The following is a 20,010-nucleotide window of genomic DNA, read 5'->3' as shown; positions in this document are numbered from 1 at the left end:
TTTGCCAAAAAAAGGTAAAATAATAACAACAACAACAACAACAACAATAATAATAAATGCATTCAATATTTTGTACGACACAAAAAAAGAAACAACTTTAGTGTATATGTTTGCTTGTAAGTGTGTGTTCTAATGTATACTTACACACATCCAATGCAACTGCACACCCCCAAAGTAATTGGTAAGATAACAAATTTAAAAGTATCCCAGGTGATCAGTTATTGCTTCATTGATCTGCAGGAAGAAAAATTGAGATAGAGCAACTGCCTCCAAAATCACTTAATCTCTGATCACTGATCAGTCATGCTCTTCATTTTATAAATTAATCTTTGTATAAAATTAGGATAGCCAAAGTCGACGTAACACAATCTTAATTATAAACTATGATAAAATATAAATTGTAGCAACCTTTGTTGTTTGGATTGTTTAAAGTGAGTGAATGAACAATCAATATATCTGTAATAGACCTTTAAAATGTTGCATAACACCACATTGTACAGATTGCATTAAGTAAATTATTATTACCATTAACAAAACAAACATATATATATATATATATATATATATATATATATATATATATATATATAATCAAATACTATCAAAGTAAATAATATTATTATATATATTATTATATACTACAAAAGGAACAAACAACTTTATTAAATTACTTTATTGAAAGCTTGTGATTTCAATGGTAGTCAACAAAAAAGTTCTTCTGTCAGTATGCAGTACAGATCCTTACAGGAGGGGGCAGCAAACACAAGCTGTAAAAGGGTAGCAGTCTTGCAATGTAAACTGTAAATCTGTACAAGCTGGAAACAGTTAATTCTCATACTTACATAATAAATGATAAATAAATATGGATTTATATTCAATACAAAGTCACCCTCAATTACACTCATTTGTATCATATACACCATCGCTTTGGTTCATGGGCTGTCTTGAGAGTTCAAAGTGATCCTGAAGATCCTAATCTGAATAAGACTAAAACTAAATACAGTCCATTTCCATTTACCATTTAATCTCCCCAACCTTATCTTAATGTTACCTTGATGCACTCCAGTGTTTATAAAGAGCCATTCAATGTATTTTGTGAAACTTTTGGTAATAGAGAAGTATTTTAAGTACAAGTTAGAAGGATTTGTTGCAGATGTGCATTAAAATTACTCTGTGTCAGCAGGGTCTGAAAAAATATGCTGCCCTGAGCACATGGCATATGTGGTGCAAAGCCTTTCTCCAAAACAAACCACACAAAATGTTGACATTCATATTGTGCTCTTCTCTGAGTCTGCATAACAGGCCAGCCCATCTCTTAATCTTAGGCTTGCATTGTTACAAAAGAATATCTTACAGTGCCTTAGAGTGACTACAGGTTGAAACCAGACAACGCAGTAAACATGGATAAGCAGATGATCCTCTGTGCTGCAGATTGGAGCAGTCAACATGTGGCCATATGTCCCACATTGCTCTTAAGTGTCTATGACTTCCACATGAGAGCTCAGTAAGCCAAACCACACAGCTCTCCTGGATGATGTCCACAGAGGGGAGAGGCACGCAAAAGAATTATGGAGGGAAGTCAGCATTCTTCTTATTATCCTCCCACCATGTTTGATTAGGTACATTTGCAGTTCTGGGGTGCTACGACTGGTAGCCATATGTTATTGCATCTAAAAGGAGGAAAAAACAGTTGAGACATTGATATATAAACAGTTAAATAACAGGCAAGTTTTTTTGTATAACACCTTTCACCAACAAAGCCATGTAAAGTTTTTTACATGAGACATAAAATGTATTAAAACAACATGTCCAAAAGAGACTAACAGAGTGTTATGCAAACTATAATAAACATATATTTTCACATAACTCAGCTGGTATCCAGACAGGTTTTATCAGCCTGTATTTTAAGAAAAAATATCTGTGATATTTTTTTTACTTCAACAACAACAACAACAACAATAATAAAAAAGTGAATTAACACTCCATATTATTTTAGGGACAATTCAAATTAAAGCTGCAAGCAGCATCTGGACATGAAGATGCTTTTTTTGTATGTCCGGGCATCTTATATTAATATGCAGAATTTTATCAATGTCAATCAAAGCAGTGGTTGGGGCTCATTGATTAAATAATTATAGTGGCTGCTATAAAGCCATATTTCCAGCATTTGTCAATTTGAATCAGTTCTAGGCCTGACCACTGCCCTCCCTGCTGAGTTTGGTGGAGATCAAGAGTACTTCCTGTTTCATGGCGTTGGACGCCATTCACCATGGTTATGTTTAGCAAAGGCACTTGAGTTTTTCTTCTATAGTATCATGAAAGGGTGTGACCTGATTTAAAGGTTCATTCCTGAGGAGAAGGACCCCAGTGTCTGAAAAAAGCACTTCCTGTTGTAAGTGGGCAGGACTTAAGCTGAGACCAGAAGTGGTTATATGTATCTGTTTAGGACCAGACCGTGATTAACCACTGTAAGTAAGGATTTATATATCATGGTGTCTTATCCAAGTTTGCCATGGCGCCACGGTCTCGCCATGCAGCATTGAGCAATGTCCAGATGACAGCATCTGGACATGTAGATGTGATTGGCATGGAATTTAGGGGAAACGTGCAGTTTGGTGCAGATTCAGTGTTGTATGTCAGAAATATTTGATTATGATTAACGGTGAAACATTGAAACTTGATGAGGCTCTGCTGCTGAATGCCAACTTCTTTGAGAAAGTTTTTGATAACGTTTCATCACACATGCCTCTGGAGGGTTCAGACTGATTTTGAGGCCAGCACAATGAAATCTCTAGGAGGAGATAGTTTAAATGCAAGGCAAAGAAACATGCAAAAGTGACACCAAAAATGACATTTTTGTAAAAATGGCCGACTTCCTGTTTAAGTTATCATATAGGTCCAAGAGGCTTTTTTGTATGTCCTGGCATGTTATATCAATATGCCGAATTTCATTCCAGCCGGTCAATGTAGTGGATGGGGTGGATTGATTAAATAGTTGTAGGAGGCACTATAGAGCCATATTAAAACTTTTCCAGCATATGTCAATTTAACTCAGTTCCTGGCCTGACTGGATGAGAATTGAGGGCTTTATATTGATTTATGATGTCATGGTGTCTTATCGAAGTTCGCCATGGCGCCACGGTCTCGCCCTGCAACGTAGAGCAACAGCTTTCACTGGATATCATCACCAACTTGTTTTCTGCTGTCTGACCCAGTTTGGACCTGATTGTGTCGAGTAAAAAACATGACTTCCTGTCGCCTGGGGGCGTGTCCAATTCATAATCTAAATATTGATATATAGATGTGTTCAGGATGTGACTGGCATCATACATAGCCATTTTTGTTCAGATATGTTGTTTTATGTCGAAGTTATATCACTTTAGTTTTTTATGGCAAGACATCAAACTTTGAGGCCCCGCCCCCGCTATGCCCTTACTCCTTTAGTTAAAGTTTTTGATACTTTTTAAACAAACATGCTTTCTGAACATTCTCAGCAAGTTTGATAGCAGTATGATGAAATCTCTAGGAGATAGATTTTATATGACCTGAGTAAAACACCAAAATGGCCGACTTCCTGTTGGTTTTAGGCCATATGTCCCAGAGGCTTTTTTGTTTGCCTGAGCAAGTAGAATATTTGTACCAAATTTCATAAAGATTGGTCAGATGCAATGTTAGGGACTTTAAAATATGTGGCGCTCTCGTTTAATTTTGCCCTAACAGTCCCAAGCACCCTAAAATATCAAATTTTTCAGATTCATTTGGGGGGGGTCAGGCAAATTTTTTTGAGTTTTCATGCATGTTCAGGACCCCAAAAATACACCCGAAGGGGATAAATATTCAAAAAAAAAGAAAAAACAGAGCAATTCCAATTGGCCTTTGCACCGCTTTAAGTACTCGGGCCTAAAAAAAAAATGTTGACAGTGATGTTTGTGGTTGAACCATTTTAACCAGGAAATACAAATTCTGACACACAACAAAGTCAAAAATCTGAATGGCAAAAAAAAAGAAAACATACTTGTTAACACAGCATTTTGACCAAAATAACCATACAAAGTGTATCTACACTGTCTGCACTCACCTGAGTGAAACTGGGCTGTGCAACACAGGCCCTCTCCCTGTGCAGTCCGGTAAATAGGCGACACACACACTCTTGCTAAAGGAGGAAGGTGTGTGAGCCGTGTGGACAGAGAGTCAGGTGGTAAGTAGAGGAAAGATCGCTGGCTAGGAACAGAGCTTTGCTCTCCCTCCCAGGTGACCCTGTACCCTCTCAAACCATCCTTGCTGCTCTTCCAGTCAACCTGCACTGAATCACTTCCCATGGTGGTCAGCTGGAGGTCTGCCAGGGCTGGAATCACTACAGAGGGAACCCTTAGAGAAGTTAGTCAGGGTGTAGTTTAAAAGGAAAGAAAACAGAGAAGACGACTAGAAAGAATGGAGTGTATTGTGAGTTTTTGATTGGCTCTTTTTCTGCTAACAGCTGAAAACTGCCCTGGAGGGATCAGACCTGAATAAAACTACAGCTAATTCTCTCAAATTTAGGACTTAGAAAAGTAAAAGCTGTATCTTATTACAGTTAACGTTCAGTAACCAGATCCCTGATCACCATTCTCACCTTCTTGAGTACACGCTTTGACAGACATAGACTTCTCCTTTCCTGAGGCGTGCCGGGCGGTAACTGTGACCAAGTATGTGGTGTCTGGTTCGAGGTCTTTGAGCAAAATAGAGTTTTGGGTCCGGTCCACTGTGACTGTATGGAGCTTGCCCCTGGGCAGGGCAGAGTACTCAATGTAGTAACCTTTGATCGCCTCTGGTTGAAGAGGACCCCAACTCACCCGAACACTGGTTTGCCCAGACTCAGATACTGACACATCAGATGGACTCAGGATCTCTGGTGTGTGCCAAATAAGAAAAAAAAAAGTCAGTTTTTAAAACAGAATTAAGAGAAGACATTTTTCAGTAAGCATTTTCTTTCTCACTATCATAAATATTAAATGGGCTTTTAGGGAGAGGGGACATCAGATTGTGCATAAAATATTGTCTTATATTGTCAAGCAATTTCCCACGTAACTTTTTGTTCAACTACTATACATACGTGAATGTACAGAAATAGTCTTGTTTGATATGATCAGTAAAAAGGAAAATCACCCAACCTTGCTTTGTTGTGAAGGTGACAGAGAGTGTGTTAAATGCTTGCTCATTAGACTCTGGAGTCAGTGTGGCCGTATAAGTGGTGTCAGGCTTCAAGCCTGTCAGTCTGACACTGCTAGAGTCTGCAGGCTCAATCAGTCTCTGGTATTGACTTCCACCAGTGCTCGGACTGGTCCCACTTCCACCACTTCCACTCCCCGCCACTCCTGTCGGAACCTGACCAAAGCGGATCTCATAGTAACCCGGCAAACCAGACAGAACGGGTCGCCACTGAAGAGTGGCAGAATTAGCGGAGATGTCTCGGGCGTGCATGCGCTCAGCTCGGATAATCTCTGTTGGAGACAGGATGAAGAAAACTAACATCAGAATGTTATATCTTGATCAACACAGAATGTCTGTTACGATAAAACAACAAGTAATCATTTCGCAAAGAGACAAGGAAATAATGATGACTGGAAAGATGGCAAAACAGAGTGCTAAAAATGTCTTGGCCTGAGACAGCCCACATAGACGTCCAGACTTGGCTTTCTAAATGCATTCATAACCCTTGAAATAGTTGTCCTACTGAGGCCCTGCAGCAAAATATCTAAAGCCACAGAAGTATTGATATCGGTGATTAGATCCTTGGGTACTCATTAAGGACTGGTTCATTCCTCCTGGTAGTTTACAAACTTTATTTATACTATGCATCATGTCTCATACATTAGTTTACACGTAGATGCTGAAGTGTCTCTTGTGAGTGTTAAGGCAGTTACCTTATACAGACCAAGAAACAAGCAATCCTCCTAGTCTATATTTACAAATTTGTGTATGTATCATGTCTAACATAGTGTTGGAAGATGCAAAAAGGGATGTTGAATCATTAATCCAATAATAGATCAGCCTATCTCATTACAGTGACTCTTACACATGCACTCAGTCGCTCTCTGTGCTGGCATCCTTTTCAGATGCCACTAATTCTCTTCAGGAGCATGTGTGGAATTAGAGAGAAGCACAGAGACATGTAATACATGTCTGTCTCAGGCAGCTAGGGTGACTATAACAGTTTGAATAAAGGGCGTCTCTTCAAACCGAATGAACAACATGTTTTCTTTCAGATCAATTTAAGGAAAATGTGACATATAATAGCCTGCCTGTGTTATATATATTATTATATCTAACGCAATGGAAATGATTGGACATTCAACTGGAGCATAAATTGGTTTAAAAAGAGCATGAAGCTTGGTAAGAAAACTCTATACTTCACGATGTGATTTAAAATATCTGACATTATAATACAAACAAAAAAACCAGAGATAATGTAAAAGCATGCCTAGAGCTGAAGTTATGCTAACATCGTCATTAAGCACACTATGGGTAATATTATTTTACTATCCTTTCGGGTCGTTGGAGGACAAAAAAAGTCCCCTTCCAAAGACTGCTACTAAAAAATTATTAAATAATATTTTTTAACATATTTTTTTTTTTTGCTCAGATGTTTTAATAATCTTCAGCCCTAATTAAAAATACCAAATATTAAATCATTTAAATTATTTTTAACCCTTTAAATGCCTTTTTAACCCTTTAAGTCATTGTTTTCATAAAACTAAAAACAGAAAAATTGAGTTTTTTTTCCATATAATAGATTTTGAGTGGTTGAGAATTTGATGTTAAGATTAGTCTTAGATATACTAAATTTTAATAACAAAATTGATTTAGCTCCATTTTTAGTTTTTCAGATTCAGATTACTGATTTATTTTCTAATCTAACAACAAATTCCTACTGACTTCCAACAGGAACTGTTGAAACTGTTGAAAATGTACAAAGATGGATAAAGAAAGCTTAATTTTACAAATATGTTTTCTCTTGACCATAACACAATGTAATCATGCATCCTCCAATTTCAGCCTTTTATTTTAGAGAAAAATTAGTTATTTTTACTGACACAGTGGCATTTTCACATTATAGGCCTATGCTTGAAAATCCATTTCTTAGTATTTCTTGTATTATTGAGTGCAGTGTGGAACTTGTGTCTCGTGTGTCTTTGAACTGCATAGAGTGACCTTGGTTTTACCTAAAAGTAGAACTTGTTATATCTCATAATTTTTCTTTAGCAGACTTTCCCACAGACATGAATACAATCTCTAAAGTAAATCAAAACATGGCTCCCTGCTCTTGCTGTACTTGTCACAGTAAAAAAAAACAAAAAAAAAAACACAATGCATAGTGGGCTTATGCACCTGCACTGCTGTCCTGTCAGAGCCAAAATTAAAAAAGTCTGAAACTTGGCTGGCTGGCATTTCATGTCTGTGACAAGCAACAACCTGAATGAGGAGGTCCTTCTCTGTAAACACAGAGAGGCAGCAGTGAGAGAAGATGCAAAAAAGAAACTGTGATCATCAGAGAAAAACTGCTGCAAAGGTGGCGTTGAACTTGGACATGGTATGTGCTTTTACAGATTTATTACGTCATGCATCAATGCCATGCTTAGATGATTTATTTTCATAGTTTTTGTGCTTTTCAAGCATCTATCTAGTGATTTTATTTTTCTTATTTTCTATAGGTTGTGTCCATGTATACCTGCAGGAGGAGAACATTCAACCACTCTGGATCCCTCCTGGTACCAAGGTAAGCCATACAAAAGCTAAATAATAATGAGGAGAAAGCACCTTCCTAACGAACTGGCTGATTTCTCTATGGTGCTGGATTACAGGCCTCGACAGCAACCACTACAGATGTTCCTGACATTGATGCCACAGCCAGTAACTCCACATAAAAGAGGGGAAAGTGCTGCTTGTGTACAAGGAAATTATGAAAAGTTGTCAAGTGCTGCATCAGGTGTAGAAAATTCACCTGCAAAGAGCAACATATTTTTTACTGCAAGAGTATTAATAGAGTTTTTTTATAATGGTTTTACTGTTGAGAAATGACATGTCTTTCAAGCATTGGCCTATGATGGGAAAATGGCACCACGTCATGATAAATAGTCAAAATGACTAATTTTACTATTTTTCTTTCAAATAAAACCCAGACATTATAGAATGCATGGTTATGTTGTATTGTGGTTGAGATATTTAAAAAGTGTGGTATTAATGGAAGTCAATGGGAATTTGTTGTCCGGTGAGACAGTACATCATTAATCTGACTCTGCCAGAAAAACTAAAAATGCAGCTAAATCAATTTTGTTATTAAAATTTAGTATATCTAAGACTGATCTTAACATTAAATTCTCAACCCCATAAATCTATTATAGGGGAGAAAAAAATCTGCTTTTAGTTTTATGAAAACAATGACTTTGTGTTGGAAAATTGGCATTTAAAGGGTTAAAAATTATTTAAATTATTTAATATTGGATATTTTTGATTAGGGCTGAAGATTATTAAAACATCTGAGCAAAAAAAAGTGTTAAAAATATTATTCCATCATTTTTTAATAGCAGTTTTTTAGGAGGGGACTTTTTTGTCCTCTGATGACCCGAAAGGATAGTAAATTTTTCCCCAGTGACCTGTTGACCTCTGATTGAAATTGAAATAGGAATATCAAAGTTCTTTAAAAGAAACACTTTCTTACAAAACATCATACTATTCGGGGCAACACAACAAAAATGGTAGCCAAAAGTTGAGCGTAAAATTACCAAAAGGGACAAAAAAGTCCCTGATTACCCATAAGGGTTAATGTTGAGAAGTGAAAATCATTGGCAGTAAAGCCAAAATAAACAGTGACAACCTGGAAATGATGTGATAATTCTGTGTCGGTTTGAAGGTTGTGTAAGAGCAACTCCATTTACATTATTACATTTAAAAATATAGTATAGTAAGGACCTATCAATCAAAGTTTTGGTAAATCCTGCAAACATTTTCATCTAAACACATGAAGGCAATTATGCACCTACATTTATGAGCACTTCAACTTACAAAAATGTTCTTTAGTCACCACTAGAAATACACACATCCTTTTCCTGGCACATTCCAGCTTTGACTATGCAAAAATCATCCACTGACGGTACAGAACAAAAAGATCTACTGCACCTAAAAAAATTAAGCCAACGTAAAGGAGAATTAAACCTACATTCTTTCAAATGACCAGCAGGGGGCAACTCCTATAGCAATAAAAAATAAATCTTTGCGAAAGGTATCCTACCTTTTACTTGATTTGGTACATCAGTGGCTAGCTTCTAAACCACTGTTTAAAAATCCTTTTCTTCAAAGTACAGCGTTAATTTTTATCATTAAAGATAAGACAAGGAAGCAGAGTCTTCTTTATAATAGGGATACTTTCATCTTTTATATACAGTCTGTGCCTGTATATCATAAGATATGTGTATCATACTAACCAATGATGGCATTCCGGAAGTCTTCTGTGATGATGCTCATGTCATCAATGTCCACAAAGTGCAGGTGGTCCTCCAAAGGTGGAGTCACCACCTGTAGCAACACCTGATAGTTGGTGTGTCCAGTGGAGACCACCAGCACTGCCACACCCTTGTCCCGCAGCTCAGCCATTGGTCCAATCACATCTCCTGGGTCTACTCCATCAGTCAACCACACCAAGACTCTTGGAAGCCCAACCTGGGCCCCATCTGCCGCTCCAGGTCCCAACACCCAGTCTTTTGCCAGTTTCAGTGCCTCCACTGTGTTAGTGTCTCCCCTGAGAGGTTTGATGTTTTTCAAATTCTCCTGGAGGCCACTTTGGGTTTTATGTCTGTCAAAGCCAAACTCTAGGCGAGGTTTGGTGCCCACCTGCAGGAGTCCTACCCTCACCTGGTCCTCTCCTAGTGAAAATGGGAGGAGGAGCTCTGACAGGAAGGAGAGCATGCGGGAGTGCTCATAGGATGATATGCTCCCAGAGGAATCCACCAAGAAGAGAATATCGCCCTCACAGCAGTTAAGCACTGTGGAGAAAGAATGAAGAATAATGCAGTCAGTTGTAAGAAAAATCATGCAAGCAACATGTGCGTTGGCTTCAAGTGCTTGCTTAACAATTGCACACAACTTTCCCTGTAATTCCTTCCTTCTCACTTTGACAATTTTTTCCATGGATCTTCTCTAAGGCTTCCCTTACACACACCACCCCCCCTTTAATGATCCACTTTCTTGGAAAAACACAGTCTTTCTTATGAAAAGTATTTTCAGCATGAAGGCAACAGCTAATTTAGACAATTACTGTGTAGATAAGCACAAATTCTAAACAAACAAAGGACGCACACATTAAAACAATTTCAGAGATGGTGATGGATAAAACACATTGAGGCACCAAACCAGAGGATGGGGTTTGTTTTATTCCTCCACAGTTTTACATCTTTCATAACAAACTATAGAAGCGAAAGCTTAAAGTGAATGATGAGTAGAAAGCAAAACTGTAGTTTTAGGGTTTTAGTTGGAGAGCAAGTGAAGAGACGAGGTGGAACAAGTAATAATAAAAGGTGTTAAAAGGATAGGAATGAAGTGTGTTTGTGTGTGTGTGTGTGTGGGGGGGGGGGGGGGGGGTCTGGCAGTTCCATATGAGAGAAAAAGAGGAATGTTGGATGACCATATACAGTGCTGAGAGACGGCATGAAAAGCAGCAGCACCAGAAAGAAAATCTAATAGAAGTATTTATATCAGACCAGTAGTTAAGGGGAAAAGAAAAGTAAACTTGTGAGAGACAAACGTAATGGGGAATTACTTTGAGTTGCCACTAGATTACACTGGCTTCAAGTAATGATTATACAGACACAGACTAAAAGACCTTGACAACCTTCCAAACTTCATTTTTTTGAATGCCTGCTAAGCTGTTGAACCCTAAGAAAGCAGCATGCCACACACGCATAAATCAACCATACACATGCCAGTGTTCATGCTATCTCCCTTTCTCTTCATTCACCTAAAGAATTCCTTATGTCAGTCTTGTTATTTGGACTTTGGAACAAAGGGGCTGCTCCATAGCACAGCCCCTGTCCCTACCTTTGTACAGGTATTTATTTATCTATGAATGTAATGTCGGCGTCTGCAGATAGCCGCTTCATCGTTTGTGACTGATGAAGCCTTCTATTATCACAGGGATTTATTGACTCTTGGTGCTGGAGTGATGTGATAGTGGAAAAATCTCACACAGCCTATAATTAAAAGGAGCAGAGCAGGTTATGCAACTTGCAAAGAAAATCAGAATTGTGGGTCTAAAATCAGCTCAAGTACAATAAATCTGGACTGTGTATGTTTTGCGGGCTGGATGTGGAGAAATATAGCAGATCATATACTCTATATCAAATGTATTAGATTAAAAGAATGTGCATTGTATGCACTTCCTAAAACACAACAAGCATAATATAATCAAAAGACATACACATCCATAACAGAAAAATACTTTCTTTTCTAAACTTTTAATTAGATTTTATTTACTATATAATGTGGCTTCTTTTTTCTGTGGGTGAATGATGCACTAAGTGTTTATATTTTTAACAGCAAGTGCACTTATTTAACCAATTTACTGTAAGCTAAGTAGACTCATCAGGTCCCTATTAATGGAAACGGCAAAGTATCCCACTCACTATTAACGGTTATAACCACCCAGTCCCATTAAGAAGCCTGTCAGTGTCATTACCACTAAGTTTAGCCTCTCAGGGTCATGAGCAAGGCTTAAAAAGTACAGTTCTAACAGCTGATGACATTTCTTTTGGTCTTGGTACACAAAACAACCAATCTTTGGTTACTGATTAGATCCGGTGACAAGAGTAAATATGTGTTAAAAACAGCAAATGCACAAACTGGGGTGTGTCATAGTCAACACCAGATTTTTATCTGGTTTGAGAACTTCCTGGATTCAATTTATTAATGGCAGTAGTTTAGATACAGAAAACAAGAACCTTTCTGCACACATTTAATAACTTGGAAAAAAAAAACAAATTAAAAAGAAAATTACACCTTTTTATCTAACAGATCACCTTATAAAGCTTTGTTTCATCAGTTGATAATAATCTGGGAAATTAATCTCTTTTTTTAGTACTAAATGAGAAGCACCTGAAGCCATCTACTTCAGGCCTGGGTGGTCCCTGAATGCACCCCCTCCCCATTTTGGGAATCATTTCCTGAGGCTATGAGATTTCATCAACTGACACTTTTTTTTTTTTACCTGGACTCCTGCCATTTTACTGAGAACACTGGTTTAATATCAACCCCACCCGGATCCACTCTAAGAACTTTCCCCACATCCCGTTAGCAGTATTAATACTTTCTGATGTCAATAGTACTGAATCTCAAATCCTGTTATGTAACTTCAGTGCCTTTAAACATTTTTTTAAAATACTTGAAACACTTTAATTACTTTAATTTCGTTGAAGGCTGTTAAGACTTTTTTATATTTTAACCGACTATAAAGACACTGAAAGCTTAAACATTGAATTGTGGTTTGTTCTCATGTGATAATGAACATAATAAAACATCATAACTGGTTTTCAGTTGTTTTGAGACTTACCACCCTCAGGCGCGGAGTGCTGCGGAGCCGATTGCCGCAGGAGTAAACACATTATCATCCATCTCAATATGTGGCTATCCATCACACTGGTTATCAATTAGTTCCCCTGAAGCAAAATATATCGCAAATGTTATGGCTTTGAGTGAAGCATAGATTCAGCACAGCCCGGAGGAGCGCGCTCCCGGTCAGTAAATCACTGACAGACGTATAATTTATATGAGTCACATTCAGGCCAGTTTTTCATTGATCCTCTTTTCTTTCTTCTTCGCTGAGCATGATCGGCCAGCACGCAAACCGAGACTCAGGGGGAGGGCTAGATTAAGGCTGAAGTAAAAACTCTAGACGGTGTGCGCAAAGTTTGGACACCAATGTGCGTCTCTCTCTCTCTCTCTCTCTCTCTCTCTCTCTCGCTCGCTCTCGCTCTTTCTCTCTCCTTCTCTCTCAGGACAAGAATATTAAGCAGGAGGAAATAAATACAGCATTTCCGGAAATGTTTTCAAAACATCCCTGGTGTAACAATGCTTCTTGGTAATAAATGGAAAACATTTATGCATTTATATATTTTTAGATATTTCCGACAGCAAAACATTGCCATCCCTTCCTGACTAAGATAAGATGTAAGATTAATAAAACAATAGAATAATGATCTTATGGGCATCCAGGAAATTTAAACTAAGACAATTTTGTTGTTTTTACTAAATGCATTGAAGATAAAGTTTATCATCTAAGACTGCTGTATAAATGAAAACATGCTGTTACAGACTATGAACTGTTTTACTTAAAAAGAACTGAAAAAGTATACTTGAAACACATTTCAAGAATTCCGTGTTAAATCTTTGTAAATAATCAATAGGAATGTATATTTCTGATGTAGGATGTTTGATGTGATGAAAAATACATAAACCCGGATGTTTGAGGGTAATATATAGAAAAGTGGAACGACACATCCCAAACTTTTCTTTATTTTGATGGAAAGGTTTCTTTCACTTCCTGTTAGTTTTCTGCAATTTACTCAGCTCAGTAGCTTAAGTAACTTCTCACTCTTCCTTTCTTTCTCCAGTCTCCCCAGTAACTCAGAATAGTAAATAGTTTTACCATCAAGGTGTCAACACATTAACCTGAGCCAGACTTACATTTAGGTCTTCACGTCGCCCCTTTTGCATGAACAAAAACTCAGAAACCCATGCGGCAAAAAACTCCCACAGCATTTTCTTTCCTGGAATTTCATAAATGAGTCATGCACACAACAAGGAGAAATAGCTTTTGTTAAGTCTCTAGACAGGTTTACCAAGTAAAATTAATTAGTAAATTTTTTAAAATATCTTGTGCCTTTGATATGTGGCTGCAAATCCTATTTGCATGTTTTTTTTTTTTTTTTTTTTACTTTGGCCTATTAAGTGTTCAGAGAGCAATGATCAAATATATGCATGAAATTTTTAAAGCTTATCATGATAAATAGAAACAGGAATGTCATCTAGATTATCCAAGAGATAAATGAAACCCTTGTTTCACCAAGAGAGACCACAAATACTTTCAGTATTTAAACCACATAGAATGAACCTTTGAAATTGTACAGCTCACAGTCATTAAATAGGAAAACGTAAACATGCATAATGGTTACATTCTGTGGAGAACTTGGCTCATCATTTGAAAATAAAGACAATTCTATGTTTAAAAATTTATCAAGTGCGCAATCAAACATTCGCTGGCAATCAGTCACAGTTGGATGATTCAGCATGGAAACTATTAATACTGTTAGTGTTTGGGCTTGTGTGTGGGGGGACACAAACAAAATGATTGTGGGAAAAGATAAATGAATGTTAGAGGATGGAAGAATTCAAGTGGGATAAATAACACAAAAAAAAAAAGAAAGAAAAAAAAAAGATTTGGACTCCTCTGTGATGCATCTTGTTCAAATACCTCTAATGTTCTAGTGAGACAAACAATAAACACACCCTTTGCAAACACAGGCAGAGTAACATAACAGTGCAGTCATCAAATACGAAGATTATGACCGCTTTTTTTCTGAGCTGTATCTCATTGAAATGATCTGCTGTAGGACAGGAAAGGAGACAAGTACAAGCACGTAATTACACTCATGGGTGGTGACTCACCCTTTGTTCAGTTTTTATAAATTTAAAAGAGAGATTTTCACAGCCATGAAAATAATGTCCGTGGTCAGTTACCGCAAACAAACTTTTAGTTTGTTTGTGGTTCTACTCAAACTAAATACCCAAGTTCCCTGTTGCATTATGATCTGTTTACACCCTGCAACAGACATGCAACATTAAATTTTCCATGGTTTTTATTTATTTATTTTGCACATTTCCTGCAGAGCTAAACAAGCTCTCACATTCACACTTGTGGCCCCTGTAGCTGTTGGTCACTGATACTGTGCTGGGTTTAGGGTTAGGGTTGCTATTACTACAGTTGGGTGTTTCTTTGGCAGTTTCTTAGTCAATTAGATACAGACAGTATCCTCCCACCTGAAACTTTGCTCTGGTGTGCCTTCATGAGAGCAGTAAATAGCTCAACATGCTTTTACACAAACCATCTTATGAATGCATGTTGTACAAATGTGCACAAGCCTTCACGTGAGCACATTTTTGTCTATATTTCATCTTGTCAGCTATTGCATTAGTTGTGCAATATCTGTCTGAGCTGTTTCAAGCACTCGAACTGCAGCGCATGTTAGCAATTGACACTGCGTTAAAATCCACAGACATTTCCAGCTGTTTCCACCCAGCTCAGCCTCATGTCAGCATGTTGTCTTCACTGTCACAAGCACAAAGACAGATTATCCAAGTAAACAGCGATCTGTTGCAGCCAGTTTTTGCATACCTTGGTGTTTAAACAGGGATGGCAACTTAAAGTCTTTCACAAGAGAAAGAAAGTCACAACAAAGTAAATTTATCTGTCTGCAGCTGTGACAAGGCAGCAACAGGGGGACTGGGAGGAATGGGAGGAGAAAAAAAAAAGGTGCCACTGAGGCAATGGAAGAGTTTGCAATATTATATTCATCACAACTTTCAGGGTGTGATAACATAACCATTGAAAAAATGGAACATCCTTTGGGAAAGGGCTGGAGCCCAAAATACTCTTGATGTAGCATGAGGCACTGCCTGTTTTATATGCTCTTGTAACTTTGGCTCATAATAGCGGCCCAGCTGCAATTACCCATTTAAATTCTGGCTGCATAGGATTTTTGCTGCATGTTGGAAAGCTACTGTTGGCGGTTAAGAGAATTCCACAGCTCTATATTTGCCAGTGTTTTTCTCTTTTCTGCCAGTCAATGGTATGTGAGATGTGGTTTACAGCAAAGCGTGTCTTTGTGCTGATTTTTGGAGGAAGAGTTGAATAGCTTTCTACTCAGGGAAAGATAGGGCATCACAAAGATATATAATGTGTATGAAAAGAGGCCAAACGTAAAGCTGAATGTAGAAAGGGAAACAAAGCAGATTAACAAGAGTGAGGCAGGAGGCTGATGGACAACTTAGACAGATCCAATTTGGACCTTTCACCCAAAAGGAAGCCGGTCAGGTGGAGCCAGGAAAGAACATTTGCCTCCTGCTTGGTGAATTTTGACTCATGACTCATAAATAATAGGCGTAAACTAAAAATAAAGACAAAGTGGGAATTCCCATCAGTTAGATGTGCAAAGGACAAGAAACACAGCAGGTACCTACTGCCTTCCTGAGCAACACTCACCTCCGGTCTAGTGTCTGTGGAACTTTCCTGCCTGCACTGATCAGCATCCTGTGTATGGTGGGTCTTGTCTTTAAAGCTGTGTGAAGGCATTTCCTAAGCCTTTAACATTTAATTGTTTTTTTTGTAATGGTGGGAAAAAATGACAGCAAGTAGACTGAGAAACAACAAAAATCTGACTATATATCACTTCTTTGGGATGCTGTTTATAGACACAACTGCTATGAGACTTCTTGATTTTCCAAGAATCCAAGACTGCCTGAGGAATCTCTGCTCAACCTCTACTTTTCCTAAACAAGTTTGACAACTTACTTAAACGCAAGTTATCATCCTGTTCAGGGCAGGAGTGTATTTTTACAAAATAAATCAGAATGTGTATTTTAGTTTGGACAGAAGCTCCCGTGTCTGCTCACCATCTTGGAGTAAAACTGCGTACAACTGCAGCCATGTCACTCATTAAGACATCTGTTTCACAATAATCCACTCCACGCTGGTGAGGCCAACACCCACTGCTAGTTTCCACAGTAAAATGTCACAGGCCGCCTCTGGTTCTGCCAAGTTGGGTCGATGGAGGTTTGCTCTATAGCTGGCCCAGCTCAGCTTCAGAGGTCTGCACGAACAATAGTCTCATTGTGTTAAGGAATGGCAGACGGGGGTTTATTTACTGATAGAGGACAAACATACTCATCTTTTTGGCCTGTTAATGCAAAACAATTTAAATACTTTGGATTAACTTTATTAAGATGGATGCAAAGGATCAAATGTTTGTTTATATCTTCCATGTGATTTATAAAGGAGCCGACATGAGTATTTTATGGCTAATTTTAACAGCACACAAGGGTCTTACTCCAGCAGCATGTGCAAAACCCCAATGGCCCTGAAGTCCATTGGAAGGGCTCCACTGATTGCTTCCAAAACTTTTAGAGACAGGGAATGAGAATGCTGCTTTGTTATCTAAAGTTCAGGGGGGAAAGGACATTCCATTCACAGCCTTAGCAAGCCTCCATGTGTTTGCTTGTATTGAGTGAAGGACTTGCATCTGAATGCGCAGGCTACTCAAAGAGCCACACATTCTGCCAATAAACCAAGAAATACTAAAACTCCACTTATTCAGAAACCACATGAAAAAGGTCAGTGACTATGACTCATTGATGTCAGAGTTCTCCGAGTGCTGGCTCCACTAAAGCAGTCTGTGGGAAGGATGATGGGTGGATATAAGAGGCATTTCTTACACACAAAAACACAATCTACTGCTGTGCTAAAGAGTGTTATTGTCTGTTTTCACATCACAAAAAAAGGGATTGATCTCATCCTCTCATTCTTGCCCTGTTTTCTCACCATCATTCAACAAATCATTCTTTATTTTCTTTTCACTCTTCCCTCAGCCATTCTCCTTCACAACTGTTTTTAATTTTGCAGGGTTACTGCTGCCCTTTCCTTTTGCACCATGCTTCTTTCAGCTTGTTTATCAAAGTGCTTTTGGCCACAGTGGACAGCAGCTGGATTCTCCATTCTTTTCCTCCTTTTGTGATTCTTTGGCCTTCTACTACTCCCCACTTTTTCCAGGAGTCCCAGCTGCCTCCCACCCTTAGTAACACTCCTGAATACAATACAAACACACAAGTGCACAATCAAGCCCCTACACGTGCACTAATAGAGACATGTGAGTATAAATTCACACACAGGTTGGTGTGGGACAAAAATTAGCTGAAGTCACTTTTGTGGTATGTCTGGAGGTTTACAGAAGCAGGGATGTGTCATAATTGCAAGTACATGAGCTATAGAATCTGTTAGGGCAGGTTGAAATGGGGAGGCCCTGGCAACCAATCAAAACCCTCTCTCTTGTGTCTGCTTGCTTTGAATCAGTGCAGACAAAAAGAGAAAACACACAAAGCTCTACACACTCACATATTTTTTTTGTGCTGCACTCTTATCACATCAGGAACAACAGAAACCAGGTCTGATGAACAACCCCCAGTACTTTACAGACATAAAGAAACAGTCTAGCTGGCCAGCCCATCCTGCCTGTTAACACAATCACCTGTCATCCACATCCGCTGCCTGACTCTTTACTTAAGTCTGCACCTTTCACTTTGAGGCACACTCGGCACATGCTCAAAGTTTCAGCTTTCCCTGTTATCTAGCCACTTCCTGCACCCTCTGTTTAATGTTTATACACACACACACACACTCCGAAAAGGCCCACAGGTCATACCGTCCATTCAGTTTCCCCCAGCTCCCCTCCTGTGACAGAAAAGGAAAAATTTGACATTGTCTGTAGGTGATAGAGTATTGGGGTGTATGGAAAGGGTGTTGTGTTTGAACATGTCTGGCTTCAGCTTTGCTTGTCTTTGTTTCAATGAGTAATCCATTGTAAGGCTCAACACACACGCACACATAGCTCAGGTACAAGAGGGAAGAGGGATTTTAGCCCAGGGGTGATTGATGGGTGATAGGCGAGACATGAAGGCTGTAGGTTGGATTCTTGAAAACCTCGTCTTCTTCTTTAAAAAAAAACCCAAAGGTGCTGAGTTGGAAAATTTGTCAGAGCTGTGAGATATAGTAATGCAAAACTTTGTAAAGGTTCACACGTTTGTTGAAGAACCTCTTATTTCCTTTTTAGTTATGCAGAAAAGCAGTTGGGATGGTAAGTCAGAGATTTCTCTGGAATTTGGTGAGTTTTATTGAAAAATAATTAGATGATCTTACTTTTCTGTGCTGACATCTGTAGTTTTGAGCCAAAGGTCTTGATGAGAGTTGGAGGGGTATATGAAATTCAGTGACTGAGTGCAATATCAGATTCTCCAATTTGTGTTTAAATGTCCCTCATGTTAGTGTGCACACTTACAAAGTAATGTGTTATATTCTAAACATCAAGCCACAAAACATGGCAATACTGTTTCTGTGAACATTTTAGCATCCATCTTAAAGCAGCATGTCTAAGTACATGCTCACAGTTTCTAAACCCCTGCATTTGATAGATTAATACTCATTAATTATTCTTAGCTTCTGAAGTGTGAACTCTTGGAAATACATGTTTATCACTTGACATCAACACTGCATATTTTACATTGGTCTAAATCACAGAAAAAATGTTTAATATGTCACGCTTATATATTCTAAAACAACAACTAAAGTAAATGTTACAGAGAGATAAACAGAGGAGCAATGCAGAGATCTGAAATTCATCCCCTAAAGCTAGATTATGCAAGCAATGAAAAGTCTGAGAAGACACAAGCAGATTTAAAGGTTTTCCAGATGGCAAATTAGCATGGGATCAGAGAACCTTTGTAAACTTTTAGTAAATAAAAAGTTTGAATGAAACTATATTTGTAAAATTTTGCAGAGGACTTGCACAAGACATTTTAGATAGTTGAAAATCTGTTATTCTAATCCTTACATGAGCCTCAAAAAACTTGTACTAAGTACTCTGATTACAGCAGAAATGTTAAGTACTATTTACCTGAGACAATGGCCACAGTTGTGCAAATGCATAGCCTGAATTTTATTTATGGTGCAGGAACATTTCATTTTATAATACTTTGTCTTCATTGCTGCATTTCAACACATAAGGATTTTTCCCCCCAGGCTGGCTTTATTGTTTTTCCCTCAAAAGGACCCACTAAATCTGTCTAGGGTGAATTAATTGGCAAAAAAAAAAAGAGGTTACCAATTCTTATCTCAGAATGTCTGCAATCTTTATATTGTCAGTGGTTAGTTGGTATTTA

The 20,010-nt window shown here is 38.2% G+C and overlaps 1 protein-coding gene across 1 annotated transcript; it reads right to left on the bottom strand.

Annotated features, from left to right (window-relative positions):
- Window positions 1-659: 659 nt before the first annotated feature.
- Window positions 660-12,965, bottom strand: vwa1 (von Willebrand factor A domain containing 1). Its single transcript, XM_042005000.1, has 6 exons — window positions 12,578-12,965; window positions 9,462-10,019; window positions 5,151-5,480; window positions 4,613-4,888; window positions 4,079-4,354; window positions 660-1,670 (listed from the first exon to the last, which is right to left on the bottom strand). The coding sequence occupies exons 1-6, from the start codon at window positions 12,657-12,659 to the stop codon at window positions 1,642-1,644; spliced, it is 1,551 nt and encodes a 516-aa protein (XP_041860934.1). The 5' UTR covers window positions 12,660-12,965; the 3' UTR covers window positions 660-1,641.
- Between the last annotated feature and the right edge of the window lie 7,045 nt (window positions 12,966-20,010).

This window comes from Melanotaenia boesemani, chromosome 13 (genome assembly GCF_017639745.1).
Source record: "Melanotaenia boesemani isolate fMelBoe1 chromosome 13, fMelBoe1.pri, whole genome shotgun sequence".
NCBI classification, from domain to species: domain Eukaryota; kingdom Metazoa; phylum Chordata; class Actinopteri; order Atheriniformes; family Melanotaeniidae; genus Melanotaenia; species Melanotaenia boesemani.
Note: the sequence above shows the minus strand (reverse complement) of the source record. Positions and strands in the feature narration are given on the sequence as shown.

What these genes read in the sequence shown, in the direction of transcription:
- vwa1 (XM_042005000.1), bottom strand. Translation starts at nt 12,659, where the DNA reads ATGGATAGCCACATATTGAGATGGATGATAATGTGTTTACTCCTGCGG. An exon ending in CACCTTCACAACAAAGCAAG is followed by an intron (nt 4,889 to 5,150) that starts GTTGGGTGATTT and finishes GGCACACACCAG; the next exon opens with AGATCCTGAGTCCATCTGAT. An exon ending in CACAGCCCAGTTTCACTCAG is followed by an intron (nt 1,671 to 4,078) that starts GTGAGTGCAGAC and finishes TCCTCCTTTTAG; the next exon opens with ATGCAATAACATATGGCTAC.